Here is a 25507-nt window from a genome sequence, read left to right as displayed (position 1 = left end):
CATAAAATGTGTATTTTGAATGTAACTGAAGGCGATGGTTTGCATAATCGTTCATGCTATATAGCATACGAAAGGAAGGAAAGAAAATAGCACTGATTTTTGTTTTGCTTTGTGTAAATATTGCACATTTCCAAATACATTAAAAAAACCCAACTGAAGAAGGCATATCAAACAAAATTCAGTGTTCTTAAAGTTGACACTGAAATAAAGGATGTGAAGTAGCACAGATTGCTGAGCAAGTTGAAGTCCTTGTTGAGGGGACCTACAGTATGGTAGACTTAGTTGTGTGTTTTGCATAAATTCGTTTTAAGGCTTTGAAAATTCCTCAAGAAATTTGTACTGATCCTGTAAATCTAAAATTTTATACCATACAAGTAATTATCAGTGGCTGACACGCTGAACTTAAGATATGTGCCATATTTTGAAAATTCATAAAAGACTCTTTTTTTTCCTGAGTGGGTGAGGGTGTTAACTGGGTGCTCTGGAAATGCTTATTTCTTTCACAATAATTCTGTGAATGTTCTTGGATCAGTGCTTAATTTCTGATTTCTTATTTATTCCTTTCCGTCCTTCTGCTTGGCAGGATGTGATATTTTTGCTTCTTTTCACAGCTTGTAGCATAATCTGTCTAATGTATTGAATATATTTGTGACCATTTAGTCTGTTTCCTACTCAGGTTGTTTTACGTTGAAAATTACATTTGATAATTTGATGATTTTTGCCTTAAATTACCTGTTTCAGTTTAACTGAAAAAGCTGCAAATGAGAATTGAGTAATTGGATTATATGGGATGCTTGGTATTTCAAGAATTTGAATTTGCTTTAAAAATACCTTGTTTTAGTCACCTGCCACCTGTTGCTATAACTATTGTAATGTTCTTACTGACGTAATCATGCAACTTGAAGGAAAGTTGGGTAGACCCTCTGTTAATGTTTATTAATATCATTATTATGAAAAGCTAACCTAAGAATTAGGCTCTCTTCAATAAGGTATAACTTTGAGTCTTGTCCGAAAACAATGTTATAATCAGACCTTTGCACAGAGAAGTGGTGTAAAAACATACCTGAAGATCACTAATTTGAGAAAGATGTGTAATAGGTTCAGATCACAGCGCAAAGTGATTGCCAGACTGTTCTGAAACAAGAAGATGGTAGTATTTAAGATCTTACACTGTCAGTGTGTTAGGATGAGAGTTCAACACAATTTTTTGATGACTTCCTGAAATACCTTTATTCTTCAAACATCTGTCATGTTGAAATTGGTTGCAAAATCTTAAGTTGAAAGTGACATGCTATGTGTCTTCATTTTGGAGAAGTTGAGTTTGCAGGGTTGACAATCTCTCGGAAATAGTTGTCCTTTAGCAGAGATTCAGAAGCCATTTTTCCTATGCTTTTAAGCATCTTAAGATCAGTACCAGCATGCCTGATCTGGTAGTAAGTGTTCCAGAAAATATTATAGTTGACATTTCTGAAATTATTTCTTATTTTTGTGTATTGGTGCAGCTTTAATTGTTCTTCAATGTCTGTAGTTTAGGTTCCAATGGAAGGTGAGAAAGAAGGAAAGACACAGTATTGAGTAGGGTGGCTGAGGGGATCTTTTTAGTTGTTTCTAAAAAAGCAGTTCCACTGGGTAAAATCAATAATGCATCATACAGGAAAATTGCCTCAAAGCATTTGGTAGTCATTAAAATTCCATGTAACAACATATAAATTTAATTTTGTTTATATCTCACATGTCTAGGTTATCTTAACTTCCTGAAAACATTTATGTCAATATTTAGATTTGTATGTGAATGCTCTCACAAATAAAAATGCAAGTAACAGTAAGTGGAATGAGCAGTAACAAAATGCTGAAACCCAATTCTTAAAACAAAAGAAAAAAAACCAAAACCAAAAATAAACAAAACAAGCAAAAAAAAAAATCACATTGGCTGGGTATGCAGTCTGTGATAACACTTCTTGCAGATGAGCAGCTTGGGTTCATAAAAATTGTTCTGCGTTGGAATCTGCTTTCTCAATTGTGTTTTTACCCCTCAAAGTACATTAACAATGTAAAAAACCGCAAAAGTAAAATCAGCCACCTTCTACTTTTTAAGAGGTGTACTATAAAATAATTCCTTTGGCTGAAATGTAATTAGAGAGAAGCAGTCTTTGAAAATTTTTTTAATAACTAATCAGTGCAATACTCATTTTACACACTTTCTACAATGTAAAAGTCAATGGCTTTTTGTCAGGAAACAGGAGTAAGTTTTTTTGTATGTACGACTTCCACACTCTGCAGTATGTAATCCTTTAATGAAGTTTAGCCCTGAGTAAACTTTTTGCTTAATATGTTATTACTCTTGTTATTAATCAACACTTTATTTAATTATTTGCATCATTCATTTCATCCATTATTCCAGTGTTAGTCTTTGTAACTTTCATTTGTGTTATGTCAAGTTAGCAAAATCATGATAGTAATGGTCTACTGAATATGCACCACTAAATAGTTCAACTGAGAAACTGTTATTTATGGAGAGTTCAGCATGTTAAGAATAGAGTTTTGCTTTTATTTGTTTGTAAAGTTGAAGCAAAGGTAATGTTGAATCTTCAGGCTCTGAACTGATGCCGTTCTCAACTCCACTAGATCTCCACTGTAGATTGAAAATTAATCGCATTAACGTGCAGTAACTGCACATAAATATCACCAAGGCACTTTAATTCTCTGGCATTTTTTATAAGTAGCTGTCTCTTAAAACACAGTATAATTGAGTATCTTACTACAAATTTTCGTCTCAGTCTTATGCTTTAAAAGCCATAAGATACTGGCTTTGTTAAGGAAATGTAAAAAAATACTGTGTCAGAACTTGGCAGTGCTTAATTGTCTGTTTCCAGGGGTTGTGTCAAGGAGATTTCATTCTGGTTGGATATGGGCACAAGCACATATACCTGAGTTGCTGGGCATGAAAATTGTCAGTTGTCGATATCTTCTAGATGACCGCTTAAATGTCACGTTATAGGGGAGAATAAAGAAATCTAAATGAGCAATTATAATACTTGTTTACTCTGTAGAACTTAGATTAATGTAGACTTCTATAGATTATGTTTCTAAAAAACAGGGATAATGTTGACCCCAGCCTGTTTGCTGCTCCTTTTCTGGTTTACATGCAGTGTTGGTTTTGGTTTGCAAGGCTTTTTTGTTCTGGGGCTGAGAGTGCTCCACAAACATGAGACATAACCATTTTTTAAGTCCTTCTCAATATGAAGGCCTACTCCAGTTTCCTTAGGGTAAAATAGCTCAGTCTCACAGAGTATCCTTTTCATCTCTTGTCTGAAAACCCATGCCTCTCAACACTTTGTCTATCAAACTTAGATAATTCATGGATGCAAGGAGTTGAATTTGATATTCATGAATTGAATTGCTAGTTTTTACTAGTTGTATGACAAACTTTTATATGCATGTTTCCAAATAAACAGTAGATACAGACAAATTACAGGGTTTTTTCACATCCATACCTGCATTGATTTTTATGTAAAAGCATCTCTTTGGGATCTCTGAGAGGCTTACTTGGAATCCTGGAATAATAGTCTCACCCCATGAAAGGTAATTAGAGCTGTGCTTTTAATATTAGTAAGGTTAGTCACACAAAGCTTTGAGTCATGCATTAATCTGGTGATTAAATATTATTTTCACTTTCAAACTAAAAGGATGAATTCTGAACTTCAAATACATTCTTACCCAAGAGAGTCCCTTTCAGTGGTTTGTTGGTACCTGCAGCTGTTTCACTTGCAGACAAAAAGATTATTTTATTTATTTGTTGTCAGAGGCTGTTAGAGAATAATTTTAACATAGCATTAGTTCATGATATAAGAATTGACTATTAAAGAAGATTGAAAGGAACACATTAGCAAAATCAATCATGTCATCCTGGTTTATATACTGTCACCTGTTTGCACTGTTTAAACATTGATATTTGGAATAGTAAAAAATATTGTTATTTGAACCTACGGAAGTAACCAGTCTTTACACTTAACACTAGTTAAATTTATTCTTTGAGATAATTATTTTGCCTATGAACACTCCAACAAGAAGACAGTAATTACTGAGACCAACTAAGATGTAGAAGACTTGTTGGAATGTTTAGCAAAACATAGTTACAATAATGGAAGCAGCACTGACAGAAAATTCCTTGCTACCTTCTAAGATGCTCGCTTTATGATACACCTAAAAAACCGCCAGAGTTTAACTCTTTGTTTTAATACTTTTAATATGTAGGAGACTCTATCTTGCATATAGTTTAGTTGGTACTAATTACTACTAAAAAGCCACATTCTTTTGACCATAATGAAGTAGAGCAGAGAGAAGATGGGCTGTTTCAGTTCTGTGCAATGTGTTAAGTCAGTGTCATAGCATTGTGTGTCAGTCACCTGTTTGTAGCTTCTCTCACAGTAAAACCAAAATAACTTCTTTATTTCCATTCTGCTTCTGGGTAGCTCACAGGAAAAACTGCCTCAGATATGAACTTGGCTTTCCAGTAGTAGAGGTTGGACCTATGACACATGATGTTTTATTGCATCAAGTTGCAAGTACTGGCAATGTTATGATGTCAGTTTGCTTGGAATCTTAACAGGGAAACAGTATCAAAGCTCTGGAAGTCACTCCTCTTGCTATGCTCAGGAAAGTCACTAGTCAGTCCTGTTGGCTAACAACAGTACAAACTATGAAAACTCCTGAACTCAGGGGCAAAAGAGAAAAGAAGGACTTGGGGATGAACAGGATGTGTAGGAAGGATCCTAAATTAAATAGAGGGAGAGTTGTTGGCTTTTTTTGAAACTTAAGTTCTTGCTTTTTGACTGTCAGTACAAGTGGTATTCCTTCCCAAGGAATGCAGAGTGTTTAAAATAGCACTGGAAGTCCACTCCTTGATTATTAATAATTATATAGAGTCTCCATAACCATGTTGTAAAGTTTCCTCTTGAATTTAAACAGCCAAATACTAATCTTACCATGTCTTATTGGAAAATTTACTACTTTCTGTGGTTTCTCTGCTGGTTTCAAGAACGAAAAATCAGAGATTTGTTAAACAAATCTACATCAAAGGCATGACCCTTAGCTACAGGAAGAAATGAGCTTAAACCTACCTGTAGGTTGTTTTTTGTTCTTAATGCTCCTAAATGTCTTGAGAAGAATCTGCCCCTTATAAGTCTTTGGGAGACTTCACTTGAAGTTTTGTCCCTCCATGGCGCAGTTTGGTTCTTCTGGTCCCACAGTCCCCTTTGCTTCCAGTTTTCCCTTCCTGTCCATTAGGGCTATAGGGAGTACAGAAAACACTGTTCAAGACTTCTCACTGTTTCTCCACTCCCCTTACTAGAAGGAGCTGTAGAAGCACTGATGCAGCGATGCAGAGAACACTCTCTTCTCCCATAGTATGCATGAAAGAATGTGACCAATGGACAAGAAAATACAGCTAATTCCGTCAGCTGTAATAACCAGCTTTCTGCAAGGTAAAGAACCAGCCTTGTGTCTGCCCCATGTCAATGCTGTTAGGTTACTTATTAGCCTTTCAGACACAAGGCAGTTATTTCTAGGTGAATAATATCAGATGTTTTCGTTTCATGCAGACTCAGCTGAAAAAAGACAACTTTAACTTCCCTAAATTCAGTAAGAAGCTTTAAAAAACCCATCTCTTGGCACTGTTTTAAAATCTAGCAGTAGTTCTGAGTAAGACTGAGATTTTTGAGCATGTAGTCAAGCATTCTAAGAAAGTGAAGTCAATGTGATGGTTTCAACAGGTGAAACAAAACCTCCATACCTATCCCATTTCATGGCATACATTCTTTTTCAAGTTTTTCATAGGAGTATTTAAGAATGCTTACATGAGCAGTTGGATGTGAAGTTAGAATGGATTTCAGAAAGTTGTATCTCACTAAAGTAACAGATGTTTATTTAGGTTGAAGTTTTTTCAATGAGCTTTATTCTTGGTGGTGAAGGTAGTAATTTTATTCAGTATCTACAAATGGCAATCAGATTTCCTATTTAAAAGATTCGAATGTATAAGTAGTGGTATTTAGAGTGGTTTAATATATAAGTAGCGGTATTTAGAGTGGTGTTGGGAGTGTGGTTTTAGTAATATTCTTTCAAATCCTTTTAAATTAAAGCAGTAATTGCAGGAGGGAAAATTCTTCTGTGCAGTAAAAAAAAAATTAAATAGGTTAAGCCCCCTGACTTCTCAGAACTTTAAACGGGCAAAAATAGAAGTATCCAAAAGTAATAAAATTCAACATGCAAATTCTTGAGGGAAAGAAGCTCTAAGCTGAAGAAAGTTATTTATTTCTTCATGCAATTTAATTTGTAAAGTTTCTTTAATGCAGGTCTTCAGTTCATGTTATTTTGTGTTGTTCTACACTTATTTAGAAACAACCCCCTGTTACTCTTAAAAGTATTAAAGAATGGAAATGTTCAAATTATTTAAATTTATTTTTCATTTCTCCTCTCCTTTTAGATTGTTTTAAGTGATAGGTAGGCTGTTTCCATATTGTTTCCTGTTATAAATTCCCTGATCTGTATCATAATTGAGTTGAATATTGCCAAAATATCTTCCAGAATCTCAGAATGTTAAAATACAGTTTAGGTTGTGTCTTGGTCATCTTTTGGGATGGGAAATAACACACTGAGTAGAATTCTTGTAAAATGAAAAAAAGCTTGTCAGGAGTTGAGTAGATTAGACGCTGCTCTAAAATGGAGTATTGTTCTGTGCTTAATATAAATGTAGCTCTTGCTGTTTAGGAAAGTACAAGTTGATTAGTGAGGATGTTGTCAGTGATGTTTCCATAAGTCCACAAGAGCATAGTGATTAGGTCAGTTTTAATGTCTCCAAGAGGAATTTGGCACCTCCCTGCAAAGTAATCCCAAACAACCACATATTTTTCCAGGTTTTGTATAGTCTCTCCTAGTGACATTCCCACTGTCACCTGCTTATTTGTCACAATAATTCACAAGAAGTCTTTCTGCTGAAAGTGGCTCCAAAGTACACAGCAGGTGTGCGAGGTAATCTCCAGATTACTTGTCCGTGTTTTGCAGACATTTAGGTTTGTCTTGTTCTTATTTCCTGACCTCCCAGTGTGATGTTTCTGTCTCTAAGATATTAAATCACCTAGAAAATGTCTGGCTTCCAAATTCAGCTGGAGTAAAAGCTCTCATCAACAAGGTCAAGGGAAGGGACTTCCAGAAAATATTTTAGAAACATTTGTTTCTTCTGGGAATGAATACCATGAGCTTTGTAGGCGTATTTAGAAAGGAGGATGTCTTCACTTTGAACATCCTTGTATTTGCTCAGTGTTTTACACAGTATTTTCTTTGTAGTTTGTTCCTTAAGGGATGTTAATTGCTCCAAAAAGAAAATTTCAGCTTCAGAGACTGCTTCTGTATGGAAAAAAAAACAAAACAGGAAACCTTTACAGAAGTCAGATAATTCTCAGTCAACATAAAATCTATCTGCAGTCACCTTTACCAATGTACTTTTCTCAGTGCTTATTCAAACTTGTGCACGAAACTGTGTGCATGCTGAATTGGAAATTTTGATCTTTAACTTCATGGCATTTTTCCATAGGAGCTTTGTTCCATAGATGTCTGTGGAGCTCCAGTTCAGTCGGTAGTGAAACCTATGAAACCATGATTGTCCTTTAACTCTGGTTACAGGTGACCTGCATATGTTAGTTGTAGTCTTTGCAGAGCTTTTAATTTTATGTGCTGGTTTCTCCCCTGATTTTTCCTAGCAGGAAAATGATTCTAACTTTCGTAGACCTTCACTTTCCTCAGGTCACTTAGTAAGACATCACAGCTCCAAAGTATCTTTTCTAACTGTTTTGATGTTATGTGACTAGATTTATCTTCTTAGTTTCTTTTGCTGTTAATGAATGTACGCCCAAAGCAATTTTACTTTGTTTGGTTTTCCCTTCCCCACAACCTTTTAGGAATTGATCCCACTCATACTGTGTACAGCCTGCCTCCATCCTGAGCCCAAAGAGAGAGATCAGCTTCTGCACATACTGTTCAATTTGATCAAACGACCAGATGATGAGCAAAGGTGTGTTTGCGCTTGTGTGGTACGGGACAACAAGGAACTTTTTCTCTGTCAAAGGAGAACTAATAGAAATTTGATATTATTGGGTGATATTAAACAAGTTTCATTTAAGCTGATGCTTTGCTTATATAGTGTTGACAAATTTGTGCCAACTTCAGGACTTTCCATTTCCATGACCTGTACTTCCTAATTACTGAAATGTAAGAATGTGTTTGTAAGCTGCAGAGTAACAGTTCAGTTCCTTTTTTTTAAAAGATGAACTGAAACTGTTTTGTTAAAATGATCTTTAACATCATAATTCTTAGTATTGGTTGATGTTGAAAGCAAAACAACTTTTTTTTTAAAGCTGTCCTGGTGTGTCTCAGTGATCTACATGCTTAAGATAACCACCACATTTGGTTGTGGAAAATAGTGCTCTTTCTACTTATGGCTCCTTACTATGGTAGCAATAAAAAATTCAGAAAAATGTAGCCGTGATCTCCATCTGACAAGTGTTAAGAACTTTGTTTCATTTTGGTTAAGACTGTGAAACAAATTACACCTTTTGTTCTGAAAACTTAATTCTTACATGATGCTCAGGAGATCTTACTTTGTATTGATCTTGATGAGAATATCCTTAAGGTTGAAAGACAGTACCAAGCTGGTGTGTTTCCTTCTCTTAACTGTGGAAAGATTTTTCATGTTTGATCTCTAGTTTGTCCATTATTTTCATTAGAGATGTTCTGTAAAACATCTGTATCTGTTGTTGCTCTCAGCTGTCCTCAGACAAAATAGACTTTATGAAATAGGTGGAAAGCATTTCTTTGGGACATTCTCCAAAACGGAAGTGTTCTGGCATCTCTCTAAACCATTCCCATGGTAAAATATAGAGATCAGGTATAATTGAAAGCCATGGCTTTGGAGACAAAAAAAAAGCTTAAATAAACAAAAGCAGCTTGTAGCATAGTGGCACCCTGCAGATTGAAATTGCAAAAAGATACAGTCCTGGTTCTACTTCAGAGTCATTAGAAATCTGCTTCTGAAATGTTTTGAATGTCGCGTGTGGATTGAGAAGCTAAATTAATTTGTGGTTGAAGGGGAAGGAAATTATATCTCTCCTGGAGTCTCTTGTGGTTAATTTGTTACAGGATTGGTGGCCTAGCAAGCAGACTTTTTATATCCCCCTTTGGCTGCATTAGGTTTGTCTTTTCCATTAGTTAAGAAAGAAGAAAATCAAATCTTTTTTCCTTGAATTTCTTCATTCTTTTTGTGAATTAGAGACTTATATCTAAAATTAACTTGTTTTCATCAGAAATTTAGGAAGAATAGTCTGCCATAAACTCCAGGACAGAACACGCATATTCATAATATACAGTTGCACACATAGAAATAATAATTGCATTTAAAGATGCCATAGCCTGATGGAAAACCAGTAAAGATTCCATCAAATGAAAGAGATTCTGAATACTAATTAAATAGGAAATACTTACTCAGAATTTCAGGGGAGTTAGATTTATAGATTTATATTGAAGTGTATTATGCATGCTTTGTTTTTATCTAAATACGTTTAAATAATATTTTCTTATTGTCTTTTGCAATATGAAGGGAGCAAAGACATTCAGGTTTGTCACCAGAACAATGATGTTAGTTATCTCTTGTTATTTGTTTACCTTCTGCTATACTGTACAGACCTACATTGATGTAACTGCTGATTGGTTGACATTTTTAATTTGCTTAATGCAAAAGATTGAAATGTGACATTGCATTTCTAAGAATGAACCAATGAAAAGAAGTATTTTGTTTTACAAGGTCAAATATCTGAAGTATGTTAACAATTATGTGGAAAGCCTGGATTATACTTCTTGCCCATGGGAGATTGTTTTTTGTGCTTGGCATATTGCTGTAGTCTTGTACACTAACATATTTAACAAGGCCACTTTTATCCTCAAGGTTTTGCTCATTCATGTCCCATTCAACTTTTAAAAATGCCTATCAAATTCTCTCCTGCAAAGGAACAAAAATATGTTCACATAACCTTCTTTTTGTACTATTATGTTAGGTTTGGAGGCTAGGAGCAATGAAGAAGTGAGATTCATGTTTGGCTGTAACAGGACAAAATTAAAACCTTGCTTCAATCACCTCTTACTGAGATCCTTAAAACCTTCTTTTCCTTGAAATGCTGACTGTTGTCATCTACTTTTTAAATGGTTGCAATGAAATATTTAAAACCGTATTTTTAAAAATTTTTGAAATATCTTCAAATTCTCATCTCTGTAGCAGAGCAAAAGGACAGCTGAGTTAATTTTGAGATTTCATGGAACTTTTTAAAAAAGGTTTGATTTGAGAAGAAATAATTTGTTTTATCCCATTTCTAGTGCAGAAAATTTCAAGTGATTACTGTATTCTGCTATTTTCTAATATCTTAAAAATGTATATTCTGTTCCTACTTTTGTGATTAGGTGCAGTGTATAGAATCAAAGATAGTCATTAAAGTGCCTATTTTGTTTGCAGTAGAACTCATAATTACCACAGGCTTTTGTCCATATTGCTATCAGTTGTTGATTTCTTGAGTCTTATTTAACCATTTTTGTTTTCTCCCTACCTCTTACCTTGATCAAAGGCCTAGTTCACTGTATGTGGTAGAGAGGTAAAAAAACCCAAACACACACAACACAAAACAAAAGACCTTGCTCTAATTGCTGGACTAAAGAGTGCTGGGATAAAAAAAAAAACACTTTTTTGATAGTATCTCTCTCCCAAAAAGATTCTTAAAGTGAATGAGGTTTTTTTTTTTAATAGAGTATGTTCTCTAAGGAGTTAAGAAATAACCAGCAGAATCTCTGCCATTCAACCTAAGAGGATGCTATTGGTATAGTAAATATTTAGGAGTCTAGACATGACACTAAAATGGTAAATTAATTCTGGCTTGCATTCCACAAAGTAATAATAATAAGCTCTGAGTAGTATCCTAGTCTTACTGAGGAGGTGATAAAATCAGTCTCATGTCCACACATTTTCATTTGAAACTGGCTATTTAAGAGTTCATGTAGGCACTAAAAGTAAATAGAATTTTGGTGAATTGCATGTAAAGTTGGTGTTATTCCAGTCCTATCAATAGGAGAAATAGAAGTAAAAGTATCTTAGTAAGATACTCTCATTAAATAAAATATCACAAATGGCAGTTGAGTACAATCTTACTGAAATTTTAAATATGCGTCTGTGCCTATGAAATTGATGGAACAATGGTGACTTCTTGCAAATTTGAAGAAAGATTAAAAATGTAAGAATATGAATAACAGGTGATCAAAGATACTACTGGTTGATTACCTGCTTTCATTTTTTAGTGGGCTTTAAAAGATTTATCACAAGAGTGAAGTCCAGTATTTTGTGAGATGTGACAGTAACTTGCATATTAGAATGTTGCAAAACCATGCCATAGAATAATTAAGTTACTTGTGTCAAACAAAGTTTCTTTAAATCTCACAAATGCATCTAAATAAAATGAGTGTACTTGAGTAAAATACTGACAGTGTGGTAGTATAAGGTAGTCCAGATCCTTTTACTGCATGATAGTATTCAGTACTAAGAATTAAAGGAGAGCTTTAGTCAGAGACTCCCAATCTCAGATATGAGAAAATCAGAAATACCCAAATCAGAGATTCTCAGGCTCTGGTTTACGGAGTTTAGGATCTGCAAGATTTTGGAAAAAACATATTAAATATAAAACAAGGTAAAGTCATAGAATAGTTTGGGTTGGAAGGGACATTTCAAGGTCATTTAAGCAAATCCCCTCCTGCAATGAGCAGGGGCAACAGTAGCTTTCAGTTTAATATTTAGTCTTTAAGTGTATGGTATGAAATCTTTACTGCAGACAACTACCTATTGCCTGTCAGCATCTGCTTTTCCGAACTTAAAGAATGTATGTTATATATTATAGAATTTGATAAACAGATTAAAGCTTTAAATTTATATTTTCAGACAGATGATACTGACTGGGTGTGTGGCATTTGCCCGACATGTTGGACCAACACGTGTAGAAGCTGAACTTTTACCGCAGTGTTGGGAGCAGGTAACTGACTACCTTTGGCTTTACACTGGAAAATCAGTTAAAATTTCATAAACTTCAGTTTTATTCACTTGAGGGGGAGGTTTTGGTTTTGTTTTTCATTGAATGGCAGTTAAAAGTATTTTTCAGAAAGGTATTTAGATGTTCTTTGTTCTCATTATATATATTTTTCTATAACATTAAAAACACCTCAGAAGCAGAAACTTATTAAAGACTATCTGGAGATTCTAGTTACCTGCGTGTACCTGAATAAGCTTGTTATACTGAAATGTAGATACACACTCATTCATTTTCAGTGTTGTGTAACCTATTGCTGAGTAGGTGCCTCTATAATTTGCTGGAAATCCATTTTTATTCAAAGATCTTATTTGCTGATTTTTTTTTAAATTTTAGCTTAAATTCTTAAACAGAGAATCAAAGACCACAGTAGTCATGGGCACCTGTGAGATTAGCCTGAAGTTTACACATCACTTCTAGAATCACAGTGATTTTTTTTCAGGCACTCTAAATTAATAGAAATAACTGGACAACCAAACTGAAATGTTTTTATTGTTTCATCTGAGGCATAGAAACAGAACAACATGAATTCAGGTGAAAATGTGTTGTATTTTCCTTCACAGTGAAGGAAAAGGAGTTCATCATTGCCTAAAAAGACCATGAATAACTAAGCCACAATGGAGTGGGAATGCCTGCTTTGATGGCAGAGTCTTTCTGGTCTGGTAGTTTTCTACTGTTCCTTGCATAACATAGCAATCTGTGTTTCACAATAAAGTCTTAGCTTTAATAGCCTTAATGCTTTCTGGCAGTAGAAGTATGTATTTTATGCAGCATTTGTGCTTGTTGTGAATGACTGATGCATCTGTTGATTAAGTGAAGGTCTCATGACAGTAGTAGTTTGAAAGGAGTCATAGAAAAAATTCTGTATTTTTGCCCAATTTTTTAAGCTACATTTTGTTTTCTTAGTTCTCATGAAATTTAAACTGTGTTTGAGAAAAAGTGTCTCACCTCACTAAAAAAGTAGATTTTTCTCATCTACTTCTTGCTAATTGTTGATGCAAAAGAGAAAAGAGCCCAATTGTAATAGTGAACCATATCAGGCTGCCAAGTCATATGTCATAGTGCTCTTACTTAATGCCGTTTGCCAGACTTTGTTTGCACTACTGGAACCAGGTCATGGATTTCTCCATCAAAATACCAGCTGAATCTTATTGTCACAAGACTTGAGTTTGTAGAAGGAACTCAAGCATACACATAATTTTCTAGCTTTTTGCAGTAGATACATAAATCGTGAAAAGCATTCATGCTGTTAGTCTCCAACCAAAATCTATTTACAGATGCAAAGGACTGGGCCCTCAGAAGATTCCATCATTTTCATTGACACCTTCTGGAGCCCAGAGTTTTCAGGACAGTCTTTGTAAACTTTCTGCCTGCTCTTTTGCAGGTGAAATTTGGTTACTGACTCAGTTTAGTAGAAGGCTCTGTGAATGTGTCACCCAGAGCTAGTGACTAGTTATTGGCTTCCCAAGTTGCAATACTGCTTTTTAAAGACAAAAGAGAAAGAAATTGCAATAAACATTTCTGTTTCCAAGGGCTAATAATCTTCTTTCCTGAATGCAAACCTGACAGAAATTTGAGTCTTTTTTTCTCCAGTATGTCAGAATGTCTTTGCAATATCAAGGGTTCTATTTGTGTTGCCATGCCAGACCACCTAAAACGGCTGAAACTAGTCATTGCTGTTTCCCTGAGGTAGGCAGAGCTCCATAAGGTAAAGTATTTCTCTGTTAGTGGGGCATTTGCATTTGAAGATGGCATATAATTCCAAGATCTAATAGAAATATAAAAAGGTTAGGGTTGGAAGGGATCTTAAAGACCATCTGGCTCCAAGCCCTATCCAATCTGGCCTTGAACATTTCCAGGGATGGGGCATCCACAGCTTCTCTGGGCAGCTTGTCTCAGTGCCTCACCGCCCTCATGAATTTCTTCCTTGTTGGTTTTAAGGCAGTCTATCATTTGTCCATGATGTTTTTCATCTATGAAATCTCCATACTTCCAGAAATTCTTACAGCTGCTCTACTGATGAATGAATACAAAATAATGGTAGACACACTCAAAGAACATTCTCCCATGCTTGAGATGTCAGTTTAGTCCTGAAGCTTACAATTTGTTTGTTTAAGTCTCTTCGAAATCATCTTTTCTACACTTCATTCTTGAGAGAATTCTTGGTAATTTCATACCAGAACAGCAAGAGAATTGAAGACATTAATACTATGTCAGTGGTCAGGCACCATTGTTGAGCGTGCTGAGCCAGTCATCTCAGAAACCTGTCAGGTTGGTCATGTGTGGTTTTTCTTATGTAAAATAGATGCTGGCTATTTCCAGCCACCTTCTTGTTCTTTGGATGTTTGGAAATGCTTTGTAAGACTGATTGCTCCAACACCTTCCCAGGAGTGAGGCAGACTGGCCTGGGTCCTCTGTCTTGCCCTTCCTGAGGGTTGCAGTCACATCAGCTTTCTTCCAGTCCTCAGGGACTTCCCCCATTGCCACAACATTTTGTTGATTGTCAAGAGTGTTCTTGAAATCGCCTCAGCCAAATCCCTGAGCACTCATGGGTGCATACCCATCAGGGCCACAGACTAGTGTATGTCCAATTTCTTCAAATGTTTCCTGGCCTGCTAGTTCTCTACCAAAGGTCCTCCTCGTGCCAGAATTTGGCATGAATTTTTGGGACTTCAGACTACCAAAGGCAAGTCTTTGAAGGTAGAGACAAAGAAGACAGTGAGTATTTTGGTCTTTTTCATGGTGAGATGGCTGCCTCACCAAGGCTATACATTGCACAGCAAGAGAGAAACACTTGCACCACATGCTGCATATCCCATTTTATGTGACAGCATAAAAAAATTCACATTTCACTCAGCATTTTACCATAAAATTTTTATTCACAAAGTGTATTGAAACATATTGCTTGTTACACAGCCATTACATGGGCCACTAAATCTGACTCCACCAGAATGCAAACTTGATTCCAAAGTGTCAATATTAAATTTGTAATGTGGAATTTTCAAGCAACTTTTGAGTAGAAAGGGGAAATAGCACAGGGTCAAGAGGTTCTTGGTAATATGAGATGTTTTCAGCCACATTTTACAGCCATGACATATTTATGTTGGACTTGAGAGCAGAACTTTACCAGCATGCAAATGCAGTTTGGCTCAGTATGGGTGTCTTGACTCTTCTCAGCCAAGACCTGGGCAGCTCTGCTACACTGGTCAGAGCACTAGAGGGCACTTGTGTAGCTCTTGGAGGAACAGTGCTCCTGAGGGGCTTCATAAGACAAAATATTTCATGTCATGCCAATTCAGGAGTTATGCCGATTCGTCAGAGTACAACAGCCTGTGCACTGCTTTCCACCCTCCTTTTATTGCATACACATACATGGTTCTCATATACATATGTGCTTCTCTGACTCTCCCCTTGCTATAAGCTCTGTCTTATAGGACATCTGCCTCACCTTTATGCCTCAGTGCAAGAATTTGAGGCTGCTTAGTGACCAGGTGCAACTTCTGTGAGCTCAGTCAGTGTTTGTTGAAGAGGTGCAGGCGCATCCCTCTGTTGAAGTTCATTCTAACCACATTTAGAGTGCTGGTTAGTGAAAGCAAACAGTCTGTCTGTTTCTCTTTACCAGATCAACCACAAATACCCTGAGCGACGGCTACTGGTAGCAGAATCCTGTGGAGCTCTAGCACCTTACCTTCCAGTAAGTATTAATAGACTCCAAATACCTGCTAGTGAAAGCAAGGTAAAAATCTGATGCACAATGTGAGCATCCTTCATCATTTGAAATATTCCCAAGGGTGTATGTTATGCATAGAAAGTCATACTGTCTTCTACTTTACATCACACATGTCAGATCCACCAAGTCACTTTAAGAAGGAGATAGCTTGTTATGAAGAAACACCGATTAATCTAGCTATAAAATATTTCTAAAAACAATATGGATACTCATTTCAGTAAAAATGAAGTAAAGATAATTAGGAGCAATTAAGGAAACAATCTGTGAAGAAAGAATTGGCACCCAACTGTAGAGTTCTTCAGACACTGTGGAATGTTACATCAAGAGTGCTGCCAATTAGAAGAAGCAGCAAAATTATGTCAATGGTAAACTAGAATTTGAAGCTTCAGAGAAACCGGAACCTAAATTTAAAAACTCCACTTTTCCAATTTAGCAATGCAGTGATTTCTTAGTTTTGAGTCTAGGCCTACAGTAGTTTTGTTGCTGTTAGTTATTTTTGGTTCCATGCGAATAAAAGGACCTTAGTTCTGTGCTTGGTAGGACAAAAGGCTCTGTAATGAAGCTGCTGACACTTTATATTCATTTATCTTCTGTTTTTGAAAACTGAACATGTAATATTCACAAAGGAATTTATGGTTGAAGGAAGGGATTTTGTTTTTGAGCACTAACAGAAGTGCAAACTATTTATAAAAGTTGATACAAACCCACATTTCTTGTTTCATTGGATTTAACAAATATGTTTCTCTTTTACAAACAGAAAGAAATTCGTAGTTCATTAGTACTTTCCATGCTGCAACAAATGCTAATGGAAGATAAGGCAGATCTGGTACGAGAAGCTGTGATCAAAAGCCTTGGTATCATTATGGGCTATATTGATGATCCAGATAAATATCAACAGGTATTATTTATTTGGGTCCTATATGTATAAAATGTTTTCTATAGATACTTCATGAACAGGGGGTTGTATAATAATAGGGGGTTATATGAATTCCTGCATTTTTATTAAGTCTTTCAAGATACTTTTGAGAATTATGATTATTTATATGAATGTTGATTTTACTGTATCACCAAGACAAAACAGAAAAACTACAAGTAGCATTAGAACTTCAGGTGTAAGCCTTATACAGAAGCTACTCTAATAGTTCATAATTTGCCTTTAAGGACATACCACTTCACTGCACACCTGATACTAAGCCAGTTTGATATCATCACTTGCTAACACAGATTTGTTTGCTACAACAAAGCCTACCTATAATTCAATTTAATGCTGCCCAATAATGTTTCAGATACTGAAAGTAAAGAACTTTTCTCTGAGTTTTTGAAGGCAGAATGGTAAAATGTGTATATCAGTTTGCGAGAAATAATTGCATTCTTTATTGTCTTCTATCAGGGTTTTGAGCTGCTGCTTTCAGCTTTAGGAGACCCTTCAGAACGTGTGGTTAGTGCAACACATCAGGTATTTTTACCTGCTTACGCTGCCTGGACAACAGAGCTGGGAAATTTACAGTTCCATCTTATACCTACACTGCTTAATAAAATTGAAAAATTGCTCAGGGTATGTGCTCAGCTGTTTCTATATTGGAGAATTTTCTTTGTATTCTTTACTTGTACTTTGGAGGAAGGGGGGAAAAAAAAGAAAAAACACCAAAATCCCCCAAACGAAATATGCTCTTCTTTAATACTGTTTTGTTTGATAGCCTAATAGCATTTGTCCCATGTTTAGATTGTGGAGATTTTAGTAAAGTGCAGCTTTTATTAAATACACAAAGAAAGTAAACTTGAGTGGTTAAGTTAGGTCAGTTCCAATTGTGATCCAGTTTGCATGTTTCGTTTGGTAGATATCTCAGAAGTTCTGGGAAAATTGGGTGCCTCATAACCATCTAAGACACTGAAACAAGATGCTTGCTTTCAGAGTACAGGTGACTAGTTTATTCAGTTTAGGTGCCTTGGTCCCTGAGACAAAGGATCCACATTTCCAAATTGTGCTGAAAGGTGTTCTTTCAAAATATCAGTCTGTTCATCAGCATGAACTGCTAAATGCCAAAGGCTGTATTGCCTGAATCTCTTGAGTAAAGGTGACTTAAGAGTGACAAAATATGCTTGTGGTAGGCTAAATTGCATTATAATTAGTGTGTTTGCATAGAAGCTCATCACAGATGTGTTGATGCCTTTCCTGGGAATGCAGGAAATCATCCAAACTGAAAACTTTTAAGTAAATGTCCTGTTTGTTTCAGGAAGGAGAGCATGGCTTGGATGAACATAAACTCCACATGTATCTGTCTGCCCTGCAGTCATTGATTCCTTCACTGTTTGCACTGGTGCTACAGAATGCACCTTTTACAAGCAAGGCTAAACTTCAGGGAGAAGTACCACAAATAGAAGGTAAATTAACAATTTTTGATACATGGATTTTTTTCATATTGGTCTACCTTAGCAAGTTCTTAAGTAGTGCTTCCATTTTCTACCCCTTGCTGTGTTTGAGATACCTGTTTATCACCAAAAAAATAATACATTATTTCATCTGTTTTTTTCTGTTTCTTCTAAGAAGCTTTTAGAAAACAAAACAATTCTTAATTGTAATTCCTAAAGGTTTCTGAAGAACTGATTTCCATTAGTAGCCAATAATAGCTCAGGAAGGCTGGCCTCAGTTTCAGTTAATTCTTACAAATTTATGAAGTGGGAAAAACACAGCATAATGCAGCCGTGTCACCATCTGCTATCTATCTATGCAGTATCTTACAAGACTGTCCCATCCCTGGCAGCATTCAAGGCCAGGTTAGGTGGAGCTTTGAGCAACCTGGTCTGGTGGAAGGTGTCCCTGCCCATGGTAGTGGGGTTGGAACTAAATGATCTTTAAGGTGCCTTCCAACTCAAACCATTCTATAACTGAATGGCCTCATAATGAAGTTGTTCTTAAATCAGCAATCCTAGCCTGTGAAATGTTTTCTACTGTTGTAAATAATTTTTAAAGACGTTATTGGTAACACCTGCCACATGCTGATAAGAGTGCTGTGTGTGAAGGTGCAAAGAAAGGGTAACAACTGAAGGAGAATTTGGAAAGTAGCTAGAGTACATTACTGTTTGATATTCCATTAAAAATCTTAAACATGCCGTGATAAGACTCATTAAGCTGACTTGAGTAATTTGTAGAGGAGCATGTAATTTTTCATTGAGTGGTTACTACTTATATGAGGAATTCAAAAATTTCAGGTTTTAGCCTGTTCTTCTCCAGGCTGAACCAGCCCAGCTCTCGGCCTTTCCTCATAGGAATGGTGCTCTATCTTGTTCACATTTTTGTGGCCCTCCTCAGGAGTTGCTCCAAAAGGTCCATGTCCTTCCAGTGCTGGGGACCCCAGAGCTAAATGCTGCATTCCAGGTGGGGGTCTCATGAGAGTAGAGGAAAGGAGCAGAATCACCTTCCTCACCCTGCTGACCACATTGCTTTGGATACAGGCCAGAATTTCTGGGTTGCAAGCAAATATTGGTGGGTCATGTCCAGTTTTATCACCCATCAGCGCCCCCAAGTCTGGTGTCAATCCCTAGACATCTCCCAGCCTGTATTGGTACAGGGTGTTGCCCCAACCCAGGTGTAGCACCTTGCACTTGGTCTTGTTGAACCTAATGAGGTTCCCAAAGGCCTACTTCTCGAGCTTCTCCAGGTCCCTTGGGGTGCCATCCTGTCCCTCTGGTGTGTCAACTGCACCACACAGCTTGGTGTCATCTGCAGACTTGCTGAAGGTGCCCTTTGATCCCTTTGTGTCATTAATGAAGATAGTAAACCCTTCTGGTCCCCTTATGGATCCCTGAGGGACACAACTTGTCACTGATATCCATCTGGACATTGAAGTGTTTACCACTATCCTCTGGACGCGACCATTCAGTGCATTCCTCATTCACTGAAAAGCCCATCCATCAAATTCATGTTTCTCCAATGTAGAGAGAAGGATGTTGTGGGAGACTGTCAAAGGCCTGTCCAGGTTTGTGACATCTGTAGCTCTTCCCTGTTCACAGATGTAGTCACTCCATCATAGAGGGCCACTAGGTTGGTCAGGCAGGATTTGTCCTTGGTCAAGCTGTGCTGGTAATAACAATTCCATAATCTCCCTGCATCAGTATTTTCTCGTTTTAATTGAGGGTTGTGTAATCTCTTCAGAGATGATTTGAACCCACTGATTTTGGAAAAGCTAATTGCAAACCTCTATAGAGGAGGCACTTAATGAGTTTCACAGTTCCTTAGCTGTTGTTTCTGACATCACCTCCATGTTATTTTCATCTTCTTTCATTCATGGTTGCTTGTTCTCTGCTGTTACAGTCACTAGGTTTCCCCGGCCCGTGTCGCCTCTTCAGGACGTCGCGGTCATCATTGGAAGCCGCGAACAATTGGCAGTGTTGTTGCAACTGTACGACCATCAGCTAGAACATGAGGGCACCACAGGCTGGGAGACTCTGCTATGGGTAGTCAATCAACTGTGAGTTAATTTGTATCATAGGACACGCAGTTTTAAAATGTGTCAAAGTTAATAGTTCTTAAGCATGGTCATGTTTCACAATTACTGAATATAGGACGGCTAAGTATGATTGTGTTTGAGAATTACTAAAGAGGAAAACTTGGAATTTACTTTAGGTGTTTTAATTTTCATGCTGAATTGACTTTGATTTTATTCAGAAAATATCAAGTCTAGGAAAACGTGTAGGTAACCATGTGCTCTGAAAACTTGTTTCTTTCATTTTTGCACTGGTATAGTTAATTCTCCTGTGAAGTAAAGTTTGTTATTCTGACTAACTCATGGTAGCAGCAGATGTTTGAAAATGTAGATCAGACTTCTGGCACTTAAACCCTTGCTTTCTTCATGGGTCAGGAATTGTACAGAGCATGTCATTAATTTTATTAGAACCAGAAGTGCTCTGTGTGTGCATGTGTTTATTAATAAAAGCAGTAAATCTGTACAAATGTAATGGACAAAAGCAAAAAATCAAAGTAGTGTTTAATATCCTTTCATTTCCTGATTTTTTAGGCTGCCACAGCTTATAGAAATAGTTGGCAAGATCAATGTAGCATCAACTGCCTGTGTCCATGAGTTCTCTAGATTTTTCTGGAGACTTTGTAGGACATTTGGGAAAATTTTTACGAACACTAAGGTAAGATACTACTTTAAATGTTCTAGATAGAGTACCTTGATAACATATATTCTGTATATTTATGGTATGTCAGCACACCCACACTTCATGACCATCTATATTTTCATGTCACACTGTTTTTGTATAAGTACATTTAAACCTGCTATTTTTAGAGGACTATTTGTGTCCTTTTCTGGTTTTGGTCATTTTGGAATGGCCTTCTCATCTTGCCCAACAAGGGACTTTTTTTTTTTTTTTAAACTGTATTCTTCATATTTCCTTTGTGAATGATAGAGAGAGTGGGAGAGATCATCCTGATTCTAGTAATTTAACAACTTTCTTTCTTCAGACCAGCATACTGTTCACTGTTTATGGTATACATAAGTACTCCACTTTTACTCAATTGAAAAGTTTAAAATTGATGCCTTCCCAACCTGAAATATTTTCTGTTGGTGGTATTTAATTTTTATCAAGGAATTATATAATTTTTCTCCATAAAATAACTTCTGAATGTAATTAAAAAATACTTTCAAGAGAAATTGTCAAATATGAGAAGATTACTTAAAGATAAATTTAGCAATATATGCCGCCTCCAGAGAGAGGATGGTTGTTGTTTTGGGGGATTGTTTTTTTGCTTTGTTTTGCAATTCTTATATTTTTTTAAGTTAGTTGATACTGATAACAGGTTTTCTTACATGGGATTCATCATTCTTTGCACAGGTAAAACCACAGTTCCAGGAAATCTTAAGACTGTCTGAGGAAAACATAGGTCAGTAGCTTTTTACTCAAAGTAATTGATTTTAACCACAATGGGGAAAAGACTTTCAGTCTCTTGTTCAAATAACGTTTTCAGGCTGCAATTCTCAAATTTGTTAGCTTTGTGAAATGTTGCAAAATCTAGTCTTAATCTGAATGGAACACTCTGAAGTTGTAGATTGTGTATAAGGTAAAAAAAATCTCTAATTCAAGTACCACTTGAGCACATTGCTGTATATCTGTATATAAATTATTCATGTATATATAAAAAGGTGTTTAAATCTATAATACTTAAATACACACGTGTTAAGTCTACTATATATAGTATATATATTATATACACATATGTATGTTTAAAACCTAAATTGTTCACTGTGTTTCATTAGATTCCACAGCAGGTAATGGAGTGCTAACAAAAGCCACAGTTCCCATCTATGCAACAGGGGTCCTTACATGTTATATTCAGGTAGGTTTGGGTTTCTGTTTCTTTGTTAGATGTGTAAAGGTGTGCAAAAGTCATTTAAAAAAAATACCTAAACGTTACTATGTTCTTTGGAATCTTACTGTTCTTCTGCTTTGAAGATAGGTAGATGAATGGGCAGCTGTAAACATATTTAAAAGCAAAGTTTTCTAGTCAGGTGGTGATACATATTTAGGTCATGTGTTGCCATGTCCCTGTATCAAAACTATTAATGTTATTCATTAAATGGGGTTTTGGCTGTTTAATTTTGACCTTTTTAAACATCGGTCTGCAAAATTTACTGAAACAGGTCATTTGCCATTTGGGGCCTAGTTAGAGCCCTAACATTTTACTGTTACCTAATACTAAAATAAACACACTATAAATATTACCTAATCCTCCAGCAAATGAGCAGTCGTGGACTGGCATATACTTATCTTACAGGAAAAAAGGAATTCCTTCATAATATTTAAAAATTTTAGTGGATTATGACCAATTAGAAACTTTCAGGAGCCATAAATGTGCTTAAGTACTGTTCTTAAAAGTTTCTTTAGTGAAACAGTATGGGTGATTTTATGCATGAGTATGTGCCTAGTTGATGAAACAGAGTCTCTTCATGTGTTTGCTCTGAAAGGCTCTTGTTCTTTAACCACATTTAAGTGCCTAAGAAAATTTTTAAATGCTCAGTCTCATTTGTTCTTTTTCATAGTTTGTCTCTTCTGTAGCTGTAGGTTGTCATCACAACCACAGCAATCCTTCCAGCACATTCATCACTGTACTCCCTTTTTCCCTTCTTTCAGGAAGAAGACCGCAAGCTGCTAGTTGGATTCCTAGAAGATGTAATGACCATGCTTTCACTGTCCCATGCTCCTCTTGATAGCCTGAAAGCTTCCTTTGTGGAACTAGGGTAAAGAATATACCTTGGGGTTGACTAGATCTCAATACATTAAGAACTTTTATTAAAAGCTGCTAATCTGGCTGTAATTTTAAATAACTGTGGTGCTTTGGGTGAATAAAGGGTATACTTGCTTTTTCGCTAGTGTAAATGTAATGTCTGGGTTAAAAATGTAGTAGTAAAAAAATCTGAAGTGTAAAAGAGAAACACCAAAACCCAAACACAAAATTTCCACAAAAATAACTCTTTGAGAAAACAACAGAAATTAATTTTATATTTACCATGCTATTGTCATGTGTTCTACATATGTATTTGCATTCAATATCATAATTTATTGAAAATTATGTTCTTAAATTTGGGCTTGTTTTTTTTTAAATTAACTTAAAAATGGAACATAGTTTCTAGACTCCAACATGTTGAGTGTCCTTCACAATGAGATAAGTGTTTTGTATCCTTCAGAAGGGATAAAAGTTGGTGTTTTAAGATTTATTGAACAATGGATTCTTAAGATTGCGTTTTGTAGGTAAAGAACATATTCCAGGCTTGGGAGTGTTTTTGTTTGACTGATTGCCCAACTGTTTTCTTCTAGTGCAAACCCAGCTTACCATGAGCTGCTGTTAACTGTTTTGTGGTATGGAGTTGTCCATACTTCTGCTCTTGTTCGATGTACAGCTGCTAGAATGTTTGAGGTAAGTTGCTATCCAAACCTTCTTGCACCTTTTTAAAATGAGTTTATTTTTTAAAACAGGGATCAATCAGATGATGTTTTTACATTATTAATAATTACAAACAATTTAAATTAGCTGTGTACTGTGTGATGGAGCAGGAGGTTGTTGTTCAGTTGTTTCTTTATCTGTTCTCTGTTCAACAGCACATCTTTCTATAGGTATGTAGTTAAAAATAAGCACCTCTGAGTTTTAACTTCTGCTTTTGCTATTCAACACATCATCAGTAGCCTAATAAACAACTTATCATTTTCAGTAGGTCTTGTGTATGCTCATACAATGCACTTGCATTGTAATTGAGACTAGTTTTCTTTGTACCAGATATGGTGGTGAAGACACACATGTAACCAATTTTGTAATTTTTGTAAAAATTAAAATATTTTAAAGAATTTAAAAGAATTTGCAGTTACTTTACTTGCCTCGTAATGACAGCTTCATCTTTCCCTTAACATCTATAAATTTTGGTCAGAATAAAGACTGAAATATATATGTAATAAGTTTGCTTTTATTTTCATATCATGCATTTGTTTCATCAAATGTTCATTTTAAAAGGCATATGCAAAAACTCTGGGATATACTCCACTGGCTGATCAAACTGAGAATTTTTTGTCCTTTGCATGTTAGAAACACATATTTCTAATCATCACTACTTTTTCTTTCTTTTTTTTTTTGTGCATTTCTTCCACATTTGACTTGTTTGGATAGCTTTGCAGTGGACATCTAGTTGAATCTAACATCTTGTATTCATCTTCAAAAACAAAGTCTAAGTCTGCCTCAGAAGAAAAGAGCACTTAATGTATCCATTAGCTTTCTTTACTGAAACTCTGCAATCAGAGCTGAAAAAGTAGTAAGCAACCACTATGATGAGACTTCAGTTGAAAACATCCAACGATGTCCTTTTTTTCTGTTTTTTTTTTTTGCCCCTCCTCTTCCTTTAAAAAGGAGATGGCAATTTTTTTACACCCTTAAAATGTATTTCCCATCTAACGAAAGCATTTTTATGTCATATTTGTAATAATAAGCTTATTTTTTTCCTAATAAACTTTAGCTAAATATGTGAAAGACTTCAGTTACAACAGGGTATTGTCTTGGTGGCAGCTTCTTCTCAAATTCAGCTGCATGTTGATTATTTTTAGGCAGTCTATGCATGCTATTTCGTATCTTGCATCTTAGCATACTTCAATTTTTACTAAAGCCTAGGCAGCTTTCTTTTAGATACTTTTCTCCTTTGAAAATAGCACCATATTGCCACTTCCTGGACAGCCATAGCATACGTATTTATACATGGCATTACGTCATTTTGGGAAGTCTCCTGTGCTAAGAGGTGGTAATAGTTGGTTTCACTACTGGGAGATTCCATCACTTAAGGAATTTCTGTAACCTCAGAGGCTGCTGAATGGCAAAGCCCAGTGATTAGATAATGAGATGAAGAGTGTGTGACCTGCAGGACAGCTAAATGAGAGCAGTAAGGACTCTGAGCAGCACAGAGACTGCAGGCCTGACTGCTTTACCAAACCTTTACAGTCTGTCAAAGATTGGAAGGACACAGAAATTATTTGGGGCCTTTCCACTCCTTCGCTCCTTTGGGAGCAGGAAGCTTTGTGCTACAATTTTTAAGCTGTAGTAGGCATAAGTAATGATCTAGAGGAATCAAAACAA

General features: G+C 36.0%; 1 protein-coding gene across 5 annotated transcripts in view; it reads left to right on the top strand.

The window, feature by feature from the left end:
* The window catches only part of RELCH (RAB11 binding and LisH domain, coiled-coil and HEAT repeat containing), a 76864-nt gene that overhangs the window by 34483 nt on the left and 16874 nt on the right, over positions 1-25507 (top strand). For all 5 annotated transcript variants that reach the window (XM_085052077.1, XM_085052076.1, XM_085052078.1 and 2 more), the window contains 12 exons: positions 7953-8065; positions 12020-12110; positions 15787-15858; positions 16652-16792; positions 17285-17449; positions 18129-18276; positions 20207-20363; positions 20910-21033; positions 21733-21781; positions 22155-22234; positions 23029-23135; positions 23713-23812. In XM_085052077.1, the coding sequence (XP_084908203.1) occupies positions 7953-8065; positions 12020-12110; positions 15787-15858; positions 16652-16792; positions 17285-17449; positions 18129-18276; positions 20207-20363; positions 20910-21033; positions 21733-21781; positions 22155-22234; positions 23029-23135; positions 23713-23812 (1347 nt within the window). The remainder of the gene's footprint in view (positions 1-7952; positions 8066-12019; positions 12111-15786; positions 15859-16651; positions 16793-17284; positions 17450-18128; positions 18277-20206; positions 20364-20909; positions 21034-21732; positions 21782-22154; positions 22235-23028; positions 23136-23712; positions 23813-25507) is intronic.

The sequence above is a fragment of the Lichenostomus cassidix genome, chromosome 2 (assembly GCF_008360975.1).
Source record: "Lichenostomus cassidix isolate B80296 chromosome 2, HeHo_3.0, whole genome shotgun sequence".
In the NCBI taxonomy this organism is placed as follows: Eukaryota; Metazoa; Chordata; class Aves; order Passeriformes; family Meliphagidae; genus Lichenostomus; species Lichenostomus cassidix.
Note: the sequence above shows the minus strand (reverse complement) of the source record. Positions and strands in the feature narration are given on the sequence as shown.